This window comes from Loa loa (genome assembly GCF_000183805.2).
Source record: "Loa loa unplaced genomic scaffold supercont3.1, whole genome shotgun sequence".
NCBI classification, from domain to species: Eukaryota; Metazoa; Nematoda; class Chromadorea; order Rhabditida; family Onchocercidae; genus Loa; species Loa loa.
This window is the reverse complement of record NW_018108181.1, coordinates 251,259-265,524: the sequence shown is the minus strand read 5'-3', so window position 1 is coordinate 265,524 and position 14,266 is coordinate 251,259. Positions and strand designations below refer to the sequence as shown.

General features: G+C 31.8%; 3 protein-coding genes across 3 annotated transcripts in view; 1 reads left to right on the top strand and 2 right to left on the bottom strand.

The window, feature by feature from the left end:
* LOAG_16344 (hypothetical protein) overlaps positions 1-2,911 on the bottom strand; it is a gene marked incomplete at both ends in the record, with an annotated part of 3,497 nt that extends 586 nt beyond the window's left edge. Inside the window, 8 exons of the mRNA XM_020448996.1 lie at positions 119-409; positions 534-611; positions 752-901; positions 1,070-1,265; positions 1,361-1,527; positions 1,874-2,023; positions 2,401-2,481; positions 2,753-2,911. Coding sequence (XP_020307542.1) covers positions 119-409; positions 534-611; positions 752-901; positions 1,070-1,265; positions 1,361-1,527; positions 1,874-2,023; positions 2,401-2,481; positions 2,753-2,911 — 1,272 coding nt within the window. The remainder of the gene's footprint in view (positions 1-118; positions 410-533; positions 612-751; positions 902-1,069; positions 1,266-1,360; positions 1,528-1,873; positions 2,024-2,400; positions 2,482-2,752) is intronic.
* A 4,151-nt stretch (positions 2,912-7,062) lies between these two features.
* On the bottom strand, positions 7,063-10,772 carry LOAG_07692 (G protein alpha subunit 3; the record flags this gene model as incomplete). Its single annotated transcript, XM_003143226.1, has 8 exons — positions 7,063-7,271; positions 7,681-7,834; positions 7,906-8,035; positions 8,293-8,421; positions 9,419-9,573; positions 9,903-10,044; positions 10,283-10,325; positions 10,655-10,772. 8 exons carry the CDS (start codon positions 10,770-10,772, stop codon positions 7,063-7,065), a joined length of 1,080 nt encoding a protein of 359 aa, XP_003143274.1.
* Positions 10,773-13,995: 3,223 nt separating this feature from the next.
* The window catches only part of LOAG_16343 (hypothetical protein), a 7,539-nt gene continuing 7,268 nt past the window's right edge, over positions 13,996-14,266 (top strand). The window contains exon 1 of the mRNA XM_020448995.1: positions 13,996-14,215. Coding sequence (XP_020307541.1) covers positions 14,053-14,215 — 163 coding nt within the window. The 5' untranslated portion in view covers positions 13,996-14,052. The remainder of the gene's footprint in view (positions 14,216-14,266) is intronic.

The window sequence follows — 14,266 nt, the reverse complement described above, 5'->3', positions numbered from 1 at the left end:
ACACTCATATGGTATCTCTTATACATTTCCATCATATTCTTTTAAATAAAAATGTGATGAATGATACAAATACAAATTAGAATCAGCACAACGATTAAAACTTTTTCTTTGGTATAACTTTGAGGAATTCGGGTGCCCGTATAAGCCATTCTGGCCAGGAGCCAAAATAAATACTTGAACTGTAGCCACACTTCCTCAATGCAAACCAGGTCAAGCTAGAACGAATGGCTGATGACGAGTACACGATCACTGATCGATTCTCGTTTAGTTTTTTCGAATGAAGCTGAGCTTTCAGATCCAATTTATCGTACCATTTCTGATCATTCCAATCATAAATATCTTTTGCTGGGATATTAATTGCTGATCGAATATGACCATGTATTGCATCCGACGAAATGCCTTCATACTGCTAAACGAGAATAGCAGAAATAATAAATGAACGAAGTGCTGAAGGGATTGAAGTATTATTAATGAAATATTGGTATAAGATATTCCAATATTTTCATTTAGTGAATTATCAGTCTAATACTTACTTCATGATCCTGGCCATCCACCAAGTCATGCGTCCTCAATTCTGTATTTGTGAGAACGTCATCAAATGTACAAATTACCTGTTGTAGACAATCAGTTAATAAGCATGAGTTAAATTTTATAAAAACATATTGAATATTTTAATCTCCGTCATGAGCTTATTTTGTAACTGTTCAGTTTTATCTGCTGATAACTTTACGCAATCGGTACTCATGCTTACTGCGGTATTCCATTCAGCTCGAAAATGACCATTGCGTTGTGGGTATGTTCCATCACCACTCTCCGTTCTATATTGTGCTGAATTTTTCTTCAGCTTTTTCCACTCGTTAATGCCACCGGAATACAATGAAACTTTCTGATGTCCAAAGAGCTGAAGTCGAGGTGTTAATGTGTAGGAATTTAAAGTGATAATTCCTGTTATATGATGAAATTATTATCATCACTATATCATAGCAAATTACTAATCATTTCCTAAAAACAAAACTGGTATTGCTAGTTTTCCTGATTTTAACAATCTCAGATCATAGAACTTTATTACCGTAAAGATCCAGAAAGCGTGCGTAGCCCAGACAACTTCTCCACGATCATAAATAATTATATAGCAATCTGAATCTACGCCTAAACTTCGAGTGTATCGTTGAAATTGAAGGGGATGAATGGGTGCACCGTTTACACTCAAATTTGCAAACTGTAAGAGACGTGCCGATTCAATATGTTCCTCGCGATATTCTCTTCTTAAATGCGATGATTCATATCATGGGGAAGTATGTAAGGATCGGAAATGAGCACATAATCTGGAAGAATCTACATAGCAAGCAGTGAAACTAACTTCGATTCTTCACTTCGATCAGTACCCGCTTCAAATAAGCATATTTTCCGCCTTGTGATTAGCAACGTGAGGAGGAAGGTTGCCACAATTTCGTCTTCCACCTTCGATTTCATTACATTTGTATCGGAACTATTGGGCACATTTTCAGTGGGATGATTATCCTGAACCTGTAAAAGTTTTTAATTCCATATGCTCAAAACAAGCTAGAAAACTAGTTCGATTTTTCATTTGAACGTAGAAAATATAAAAAAAAGATGAAAAGTGTTAGGTCATAGAAATATCAGAAATCATGATTGTTTCAATTTATATAATTATTATCGATATGATCTAGCACGAAATAAAATAGCGATATTAATTTTCAGTTAAATGTTTTCTACCACTTGGAAGATAAAGGAAGCTATTAGTTAATCCTGCAAATTTTGATTTAATTGATGGAATTGAAATAAAATAGTGATTTATGACCATATCAGTTCCTTCATTTCACATTATTTCATCACCTCTCAAATTACATACCTTAGGGATTATAGACTGTGGTATATTTTTGAAATTAACATCTTTTTTTGAATCCCAGGCTAAAAAATAGGCCAGCGATAGAATAAATAGTATGGTTACTGTAGCCAGCAAGCATCCCAACGACATCACCTTTGAATTACTACCACTTCTCTGTAATTTTTGAATTAATTATTTTATCATTTTATTGCTCCCTTTCAAGCATAAATCGTATGGTGTTTGATTTGACACGGGGTGAACACCGAGTCGTTTGCTAGCTCCGCGACAGTTTTTCCCAATGGCAATGACATAACCAATCTGTATGATTCCTCTAATCCTTCGACCAAGTTTAAATTTTAAAAGTTCAAGGCTGCAGTTATTATTGTTGTGCAAATATTTCGGCACATCGATATATTTGATTTCAATCTAATACCAGATATTTATCTTCCTTCTTTAGCACATAGAAAGATCCTGACGTGGTAAAATAACAGATAGGAGTTTCTATTCTGATAAATTTGTGAAGTTTTTATTAAGTTTTGAATAAAACGAACCTGTTTATGCTCTATGACAAGATGCGTTGGAATTATTTTCTGCAACAAATTCATTGGTGGTGGTGGTGGCGGCGTTTGTTTCTCAAATTCAAGTTAAAGTAAACTGGACAAAAATTTTAGTAATTTCGAGAAAAAATTTCACACTCCAAACTTTTCCAAAATTTAATGACTTTGACTTCAAACTAGAAAAATATTCAGATGAAGAAGAATCCAAAAAATGTTTCTATTTATTATAAGTGATAAAAAGCATTTCTTCTGCATTCTTTTTGTGTACGATATCGTACTTTCAAAATTCTATTAAACTTAATTAAGCCTGAGGCAAATTCGATTTCAAAAAGACAGAAACGGAGACCTGGAAAAGATCAGGTGGCCTCGAATAATAATATTCAGGATCCTCATAATCTTTTTGTGACCCTAAGATTCCATTGTTATAATTATTTTGATTGGATAATCCATTTCCAGTGCAATGGAATGTTTGCGCTTTAGCAAACCGTAGATCAGCCATCGGCATTTTCTTTTATCACTGCGCTACGCCTAATGTTCCTCTTGTGACTTTTGCGGTGACATTTGCAAAAAACCATGAAATAATTCAAATAAAGTGCAGAATCAAATGAAAATAATTATTTGATTCCGACAAGTAAAAAAAGTCGTAAATTTTCATCTCTTGTATGAACGCTTTTTGAAACGAATGATTGTTTAACAAATGAACGCAAAGCTGTTCAGAACTTTTGTCGCGTAAGGAAGAATAAATGGGAAAAAAAAGTGTGGATTTAATTATGTTTATCAATTATAAATCATTATTAATTATAAAATGCAACAAGCAAGCAGCATAAATACGAAAGGAAGACAAAAAACTCCGACAATATGCCTGATAATGCATTAGTATATTGTGACCCACAGGTGAAAAAGCAATGAAAAAGTACGGTAACAAAAAGATTTGGGATAACAATATTTCAATGTATAGGATGTATAAAACTTAGAATTTTTTAACTGACGTAAAATTTACAATTCGGTTGATTAAGGTAACCATGGAACTCTAGCAGATTTTGAAAACGTTTATTCTCAGTTATTCATTACCAATACCTTCAATTAACTCGTATAGTTAAATCTTTATCAGAGCAGAAATTGTATGTCTATCTCTAGTAGTTATCTCACATTTCCAAAAAATTTCTCGATTTTGGTATTTGTGTAGAAAAGATTTTGCTTGATAGTTTGAAATGAAGAGATGAAATGTTGAAGATATAGAATTCATTGAAAATGTTGGGGAAAAATTTTTCAGGTAGGTGATTTGTTGTTAATTGCTGGAAACAAAGACTTTGTACTTCGAAATTTCAATGAATTTATTTTGCTTTCAATCCGAAATTCCTTTTTCTCTCTCTCACACTTTGTATTTTTCAGGAAAAATAATTTTATTAATTTTTTTTTGCATGAGAATGGAGAGAAAAATACAAATAGAATTAGAAAAGACAGCTGTTGAAAATCGTTGACAACTTGACTATTTTCATAAATGCAGCATTTCAGCCACAATGTTCATCGTCAAAACGATTTATATGAAATACTTACGGACTTGCTGGCTTCAATTCTAATCGAAAAAGCTTTTGAAACTTTGCCAAATATTTTTTTCTGATAAAGTCAACGCTCATAAGGTTTGTTTATTTTGGGATATTGCGGTATGTCTAAAAAGATTTTTATGGTCGCAAGAACATTTAAACTGAAAGGTTTTGATCTCTAATTTGTGTATGCTTTTATAGCTCTGTAATATCGAAACAATTCCTTTTGTTTTTTTTTTAAAAACAGTTTCCTTTGGAGATGTAGCAGCAGGAACTAATACTGGTACTAAAATTCGAGATTTCAAGTGAAGAATGAATGGGAGAACTGCGCCCACTGACCATCTGTTTGCGAAAATGGAAAAATTATTTCACAATAATACCAAAAAAGCGGCAAATGTCTCTCGTGGCTTTCTTCATACTCTCCTGAGGAATTTGAGAGCATAAAATGCACAAAAACTGAACAAAGTCTTTGCATCTGGAATAATGTTGGTGCAGTGAAAATCATTCGAAGACTTCTTTTGGAAGGGATCTCAATTACTGATAATAAAGCGGAAGCAGAAGAAAGTAAACGAATAGAATTGAATTCGATAGGTAAAACGTATATGATTGAATGCGCAAATAGCATGATATCATGGATAAATCTGACATTTTTGGAATAGTTAGTAAAAGAGATTCAATTTATTTTAGATTTATATAGAAATATGCCCTTATAAAAAGTTCGACATAAAAGAAAAAAACTGGTCGCAATTTGTAAATAGTGTAATGGTCTGACACGGTGCCGCATATCTCTCAAAGAATTTGCGGTCAGTCGAATTGAAATGTCACAGTAAAATCATACTGTGACAAAGAAAGCATGGTGGTGTGGTCAGGAAACATTAATCAAAAAAAAAAAACATTAATCAATGAATTTCCTTGTCCACAAGACATTTTCAACGATGGTCAATTATTTCCAGTGCGCCACACTTCCTTAATTTGACAATACATTATTTGTACAGTGAGCATGACAAACTGGATGGAGTGCAGCACATGCAGGCTGTAACTATTTTAAAGTATATTTTTTTCATCGATAAAGAAATGAGAATATTTCATATAAATAAATTCTAAATCATTAACGAATGAAAATTCAGTGAAATTAGAATTGCAATCCTTAATAGTTATAAATATAGCAAAAAATTTCAACCTTTTTTAACAGAGATAATAGTAACTCTTTCATTTTCATTGAATAAAAAAAAGAGAGGAGAATAAAGGCGAAGAATGGCGGAACATGCCGAAATACCTTTGAAGGTCAAAAGCAACTATGTCTAATATTTCTCTGCAGAGGGAAAGGGAAGGAACGAATGATAGGTTTTGCAATTTTTGCAAATATTTTATATCACAGAAAAAATCGACAATAATGACTTAGTATGGTTTTTTTTTCCGGTTTAGTAAATTACCGCACTCGTAAAAAATGCACAATAACTGGACAATTATCATATTATTTTGCATATCCTACAGCCGGAGTGCTTAATTGCACACATTATTCATTTTTTCTATATTATGCTTTCGCTGTATTGGGAACTCTAAAAACGGAAAAACGGAAATTTGGAGATAGGAAAGGCGAGGGAAGCAAACGATGGAAGACAAATAAGTTGGTAACGAAGATATTTAATCACTGATCATTTATCAGTCCAGTGTATGGTAAGTAAATCACGATAAATTATAATTGAAGCATTTGTACACTTAAAACTTTCGACATTTAAAAATTTCTTATAGTTGTTATCTTGTCTTCAACCTTCTAATCTTTAACATTGCTGTTTACTTGGTTATCCATTTATCTTCTAACAAATTCATTGGAAGAAGTAAACAACTTTTTATTTTCAAATGCTTCGATAGTGCCATATCCTTTCTGAAAACCATTGATGGATACCACCTTTGTGGCAGAGCAAATTTGAGATCACCGCTGAACTTTGAAGCGTATTAAATAGTCCAACAGATTGATTCTTCAGAAATTCGAAACCGAGAGATTTGCTTAACAGTTAAGGCCAATATAAATGAATCAGAAAAATATGTTGGGAAAGTAATGAGTTGGAGACACTTTGTCTATAAATTCTTTTCATCGTCCTTTTCAAATTCCTTTTTATTTCTATTTTTATCATAAATGGCATGGTGTGTTTTGAAGATATTTACTTACTGGTTATTTTATTAGTCCAGTGTATGGCAAGTAAATTGGTGGGAACCGAAAGCAAGATGTTCAGTGGATTTTGCTGAGAACAGAGTCAGGCTATCATATTCCAGTTAAATCTATAATCCGCTATACTTCTGAAAATCCAAAACTATCCAAAGCTCTAGATCTGCTTCAGTTGATAGCAAATAGTGACTTCTTGATAATTATTAATCAAATTTATCACAATTGAATCAGTTTCCAAATTCTATTTTTTGAATTATTGGAGACATATGTCCTGTATAGCTTTAGTTTTGCATGATACTACTACTCAAAACAATGATACAGAAATGAACTCTCTAATACCATTTTAAGTTGTATTCCTTCGAGATAAAACTAAAAATTTCTCATTTTCCATGGAATTATTCAGCTTAGGATCCAAAAAAATATTTTACCAGTTAACAAAAATGATTGAGAACTGTCTCGATAAATATATGGAACAGAATTTTAAGCAAAACTTTGAGATTTCACTAACGGTAATTCTGAAAAAAACTGTGATATTGTTATATTGTGACTAGTAAACTGAAATAAATTAGTATTTGAATCACAAGTACAATATATAAGCGTAAGTTTGATAATTTATACAATAAATTTAATTCTGGTCACTAAAAACATCGCGTTTTTTAAAACAATAACCTATATTTTTAAAAAAATGGGTTTGCAAAAAATGAGCTACTAAAATTTAACTTTGTAATGACCGAAACTGGACAATTAAGTAATCACGCTTTAAAAGAATTAGTGAATTTAGTGAATGTAGTAGCATTTTCTGTAACCTAATTGCTTCAGTTTAATAACTTTTCAAGCAAATTTATTGCACTTAATTTTTGATGCAAAAAAAAGCAGATTGTTTATTAAAAAAAATGAAAACCAATCGATATTCAGCAATAAAATAATCCACTTTCGTGGAGAAGTTTAAGTATGCTTAACAATACTTTGAAACATGCCAACTCGCTTCAAATTTTTTTCAATCACCATAACGATGACACTACCTAAAATCATTTGAACCTGATTGGTATCAGTGGCACAAGTTTGATGCACATAAATCACTTTTTCCGGATTAGCATTTAATGCTTCAAAACTTTCCCTTATAAAAGCTATCGAGTCCTCATATGTTTCAGGACCTGAAAAGTATGTTGAGCTTGCATAATTTTTTTCTGAAATACTAGAATTCAAGTATTGAAACTTCCAAAAAGCAAGAGATGCGTCTTACAAAAACAATAAATACAAAAAACACATCGTTGAATAATTTTGTATTTTTGCAACTTTATAATTGTTTGTAAAAAGACTTTTTAATTTGCTTTTTTTTTTAATCTTTGTAAAAGTTTAAATTTATTTCGAATTCAAAATAGCAAATAACAACATCATTTTAATTCGTCACGAAAATTTTCAAAAATTATGAGAGTACCAAAAATGTTTGCTAACTTAAGCAAGAATAATATTACTCTTTGATGAGCAAGTAAAAATTTGAGGCGCTTAAAATAGATGGAAGAGAAAAGCACGTTTTATGTGCCTGATAACTGTGCAACTGACCGTTATACTGAGGAAAGGCTATCTTGATTGATTGCGATTTGAGTTTTTCAACAAACAAATCTTTTTTATTCAAGAATAAAATAATGGAAGTATTAATAAACCATCGACTGTTGCATATCGTTTCAAATAAAAGCATGCTTTCTACCATACGATTCTGAAGCCAAGTAGAATATTTATATGCTGATAGTATCACAGATAGATAAGATGAACTCAGTATGAACTAACAGTAGTATCATCTTCGAATAAAACTTCGGCATATTCGCTAATAGCTGCAACATATATAACAGCGTTGACATCATCAAAACAATGAATCCACTTCTTCCGCTCTGACCGTTGTCCGCCCACTTCAAATACTCTAAATTGTACCTCAACAAAGTACTTTTTGAAAGAAATATGCACTGAATTTTTGCTTTTTTTAATGAACCACTCGTTTGAGATATCAGTAATTGTATTGTAAAAGGATTTTAAGCCTTTTCAATTTTCAATGCTTAGATTGGCTGTTGTGACAAGTTCAATTGATTGAATTGATATCCAATTCAAATTTAACCAGGAAGGTACTTATGCTATGATGTGAAATCCGTAAAGTAATGTCTTCTACTTGCAAATGCAAACCTGAATCGGATATTTCTAATAATAAAATGAATTCCCACAATTCCAGTCGTTTTTATTCTGGTTAACAGTATATCTTGCTCACTCGGTTCATAATCTACCGCTGCTATCCGATCAATATTGTCCAAGAAACTGCAATATGATTATTCTTTTTTCCTCTTCATCACCTGCACATTTATCAAATTTTCACCAAAGGCACATTGATTTATGGCAATTCAGAACTGAATGTCATATTCAACTGTATATTTATTTGTAAATTTTTCATTACTTCTTCCACTCACTGAAATCATAAAGGTGATGTTACATTCGGAAAGTGCGAATGAATTGTTCCAGCCTTCTTTAGTTTGGTTGCATTTCATCATAAATTAATGGTATGCAGAATGTCACATGCAAATATTTATCTAATCATCCTAATAATTTATTTTATAACGATGATTCAATTGGGAGACCTTTCAGATTCATTATTTAGTGATTGCTAAGGCATGCGTTAATCAGTTTGTTTAACAACATTCCTGATTTGCAAACTTTGGCTTTAATTAAATATGTTATTACTATTATGGTGCATTCATAGAATCAGTCAAATGCTTCGATAGGCTACTTGAAACAAATGGAAGCTCAACGAATTCAGGTATTTGTTTTTCAGTTATCCTGTCAACTTTTCATGTTCCTTACTTCATTATCATGTCGTTCACTTTTTATTAGTTACATGTTCATTTGCTGATTAATTTGTTAAGATCTATATCATGTATATTATTCAATTTTAAGCAATTTAGTTAACACATTTTAATACATGAAAGCTAATTTTAACAACTGCTAGTAACTGCCACCGCATGCGTCAACTTCATCCTTTTTTTTTGTCTGATTGTTGCAGGATTGTTGTATTAGATTGTTGCATTATCTGATTGTTGTATTAGTAATTTTCCAAAATGGAATATATAAGCATTTCTATGTTAGGATAGAAACATGAAATCCTATGAATGACTGCAATGGTTTAGAGGTCGTTTTATGAGTCGAAAATTGAGGAAATTATAAAAATTCTGTTTGATGCTAACAAATCTTCAATTCAAGTATTTATAATTCACAAATTTAAATTTTATAATTACTAAAATTGCAAAAAATTAAACCGAACTGTTTGGCAGACTCATGCAAATGAAAATCATTTCGCCTTTCACAAATATCCTGAATGGCAGGATCATGCCATAGATTCTTAATTGCAGTTGCAATCTCATTAGTTATTGATTTTAATTCTGTGTTAATCGCTTGAGCAATGACAGCTGAATTAGTCTGCAGAAAATTACTCATTATTGCTAAATAAATTACATATATTGAATGTGATCATTGATCAACTCCTCTTTCTATTGTCCATGCCAGCAAGACATGAATATTATTAAATGAAAATGCAAAATAAACGATTTCTTGGATTACTGAAAGATTCTACTGATTTTGAGCAAAAAGAGAACGGAAAGGTAAAGGAAGAGAGAGGAAGAATGAGGTAAACAAAAGTTTCTGATGGCGAAATTGTCAAGCCAATGAAATCATGCAGAAAATATTATTCAATTATTTAATATCCGGGCAATAAAGAATGACAGTGTCTTACAGCGTCTGATAATAACCTTTTTGGCTGGATCGCTGAATTTAACGCCGTAATTTTTCATAGCTCGTAAGATAACATCCATTGCACCGATTACATTCTCGAATACAACCAAACGTTGTTTCATCAGTTCATCCTGCGTAAAGCCACTACTGTGCAAAATCCTAAAAAAGGTACTGAGCGTAGCATTAAACTGATTACACCTGCTTTCGTGATATATTGAATCTGCTTATGTGATCGGCCCAATGCAACCATGTATTCATACGACCAGCGTAAATGATCGAATAGCTGTGATAGATTATAAATTTGATCGATTAGATGTTTATCAACAAGAGTATATACAAGGAATATCAACTTCTAAATGAAGAGAATTTGAAAAATATTTTTAAACTCATCACAAACCTCATTTGCTTTAGCAATGTGCTCTTGCCAGAATCACCAGCACCTAAAAACATTTTTGAAATGAATTTTATTTCAATATTTATGAAAGTATTGTCTACAAGAAATTTATCGAAGTCTTAGCAACACCTGTCCTTCACTTCCTCTCTCTCTTTCTTGGTCCAGAGGAATAGTATTATGTGATTTCAGATTACTTGTAAATCAGTTCTTTGAATTTTAGAAGTGAAACCGAGTATTAAGAGGATCCATTTACCTATTTCATTAGGTGAGCATTCGAGAAATAAAATTAATAAGTTCTACTGAAACATCGAATAGATAGGTTGTTTTATAGGGAACATCTATTATCATTTATATTTATAGCGAATGTGAACTAACCAAGTAATAACAGTTTAATAGCGTTGGCATTTTCGATCGCACATTCAACGATTTCACGATCAATCACTTTACTTCTTTCCTTCAGTTTCTTTACTTCTTCACTTTGACAAAGGCCCATTACATCAATATTTCTTTCTTTCTCTAAGAAATTTAAGCAACTTAAGCATGCTGAAGTTTCGAAATTATTGCCCTTTATTAATAAAAAGATGAACGAAGGATATATATACGATCTTTAGTTAACGCTGTCGTAAGGTGATTACAAGGCTATAAGATGACTAGAAATTCCCGAGAAGCTGGAACTGTGAATTATTATTAGTAGAAATAAATCAGCAGGAAAAAAAAGCATGCAAATGTTCGGAAAATAAAAGATTTCAAATCTTAGTTTGCAGAAAGTTTCCATACGTTCCTGCCAATCTTATTTTCTAGATTCTTTAACTTTTAACTTGCCATTTTCTCCCTATTGTCTGATAATGACCGAATTAAGTGCAACAAATTCCTGATCTTATGCAAGAGTTCAAATTTTTTTTAGAGAAATAGTGTTGGCTACCAATAGTTGGAGGTCGGAGAAAATGATATATTTCTGTCCTAAGTTTCTCGAAAAACTTTTGCATATTTTTTTTGGACTCTTCCTATCTTTCATATCAAAAATATAATCAATTACATTCAGGATAGTCTGGTAAATGATTACAACTGAAGAGAACTGAAGTTTCAGATTGATCGCACTTAAAGATTACACAATGACATCTTTCCGAGAGGATTATTTATAATTCTTGGCAATAAGTTATGCATCTAACTTTCTATCACTTACTCATTATTATTACTGCACTCTTAGTTCAAAACTGTTTTAGCTTTTAAAAGATGTATCTTTGTGCAAGAATTACAATGACACAATTAGAATCCTTCCCTTCCTGTAGATATAAATTTCTGGCTGTAAGACTCAATCTGTAAACTTAACACGTTTTTCAATTGATAAATAAGGATATTATAGAATATTCTTCTAATTGAATGAATGTTTTTTTCCACCTGTATGTGTGGATGTCTGCGTGTTCAGTTTAATCGTAAAACAGTATACTTGCTTTTCTATAACTGCATCATTGACATCTAGCAATTTGTACATTTCTTGTTGAAAATAAGTGCCTAACCAAGCCTAGGCTAATAGTTTAAATCTGAAGAATTCAATAAACATCTCACGTTTATTACATATTTTTTAAATATTTCTTTCTTTTCCTTATTTCAATCCACAAACTGAATAAAGTTAATATCAATAAATAAAATTGCAACAGGATTATGCCAAGAACTGAGCGAAATTATTATTTGTACCAAACACGCCAAAATCTTCCACACTAGATTACAGTCATTTACCTATAAAATACGTGCAAAAAAAAAAGAAATAAAGAAAGAAATAAATTCGAATTACAGCTATTATACTAATTTTAGTTTCATTACTGAAATTATTTCTGCATCAATGGCAATGGTTACACTCTTTGATGCTTAGCAATTCTAAATTAATTTTACTTGCTAATTTTTTTCAATAATTTCACTGAGTTTTCCGAATTACAGACCTTAATCTTCACCGAGAGATATTGCAAAAAAAGGGTGACGACTGGCATAAATTCGATAGCATTATGAATTTCATGTTTAGAACAACAAAATTAAAGGATAACTAACCTGGTGAAGCAAAATATGCTCATAAATGCACAACATACGACGATAATTTCATGGAGAACTCGGTTATCGTTTGGTTTCTTGCAAATTTTAAAACATGATAAGAAATTATGTACTTTTGTCCTGTGGTAAGAAGATTTTTCTAAAAATAAAGAGGACCGTATAAGTGACAATTTCAAAAGTAATAAATATTCTCGAAAACATTCAATAAACAAATTTTAAATAAATGAATTGATTCTACTACAAACACCGTGTGTAACTAAGAAAGCTTTATTTCCAATTTCAGAAATTTTAGTTGACAAGGGTTTTTTACGTTTTTTGTGAGTAATCCATATTTTTGCATAAATCTGGAAATACGGAAAACCACATGAACTGAAGGTAAATTATTTTACCCTAAAAAAGCATGAAACACTCTTCGTATCAATTTATCGACAATGTAATTATGGTGTCGTTCTGGAGTAAAATTAATTTCTTATTTCAGTGATATTGGCATAAATTTGAATCGTTAAATATTTCGGGATGAGATATTCCTTCCTTAAGGACGATATTCATTGAGGTCAGCGTTGCAGTCGCTTGAAATTCTTCAGCAAGCAGGAGAAAGGGCATTGTATGAAATGATAAACAATTTTTAGAGGAAAAACATTCCAAGGGTAATTTTCATAGAAAATTAGTTCAGAAGTGCAAGCTGAAGGTTCTACAACAAGCGGAATTAGTTGTCAACAATAACTGTTGCACACTTAAATGTGCGCATACGTGTATGATTTGTATGCTTAATGAGCAACTTTGCCATTAATTTATATACAGGTGAGTAGCTCTCTATCAGTGCCACTTATGTACAAATAACAAATATGACTGATTAATACTACTTATTAGTTATATTATGAAGGAATGGGACGATTGCTTTTCTCACCACGTTTAAAGCAAAACTGGGAAGTTTTGTTCCTGAGAAAGTCTTTATGCCTTACTAATGCAAGTGATATTCTGTTGAAATTGTTTGGATTGGAAGGAGAAATAATTTGTCATCTATAGCCTTAGCTGATAGCTACTGATAGATAACTTTGTAAAAGTTAGGAAATAGCGAACAGAATCAATCTGAACTTAATTCCGCTCTCCGAGAAAAAATTAGCTATGCGAAGATTCAAACAATATTGGAATATCCCAAGGAAACATTTAACAGGCTTATCTTGCTTGAAAGGCACTTTCGAGGAGGAAAAAAGTTAATTAATTGGATTTGCTTTTCCGAGGAATGACTGCCATTAATTAATACGCTATGAAAAGCAAACTGAGCTCTGCCGATTCTCTCACATCAAATTGAATTGAATGAAGGGCAGATTAATACAAAGTATAATTACAAAAGGTTACTTTTTTTTTACTACCCCAATGATAACTTGATATTTAGATATGTCGTTGCTGAGCGCATGACATTTCCCTCTATGTAGCTTTTCTAATTCCTTATGCCGAACATTTTCATTAATGTTCATTCGGTCCAGTGGGATACCGCATTTTCATATTTGATACAAACCATACTTTTTATTGTTCGGTAGTACATTGGGCAGCGGAGAGAATGGAATAGTTTTGTTTGTTTTTTTCTTTTTTGATCTTTGTCGCGTGTCGCAATACTGTTGCTGTACATTACTAACTGAAGGTAGGTTGTGTCTTTTACAGGAGTAAAAGATAATTTTCAGAATTACCATGAAACTCAGATGCTTCTGTTTTCAATGAACTAATCGCTGATGACGAAAATATTCTCTGTATTCCAAACACTACGTAAATATAGCGTTGGGCAACGGACCGCATTGGGACTAATGAAAAGTTTGGACGATAGTGGAGCTAATGTCATATCTGTGAATACTGGAACGGATTCGAAAAGTATTATACAGCTGAGGGACGTTGGTGGTAAGAAAATATTTTTTTTTCTTTTCGAACTCTAAATGTTGTATGATAAGT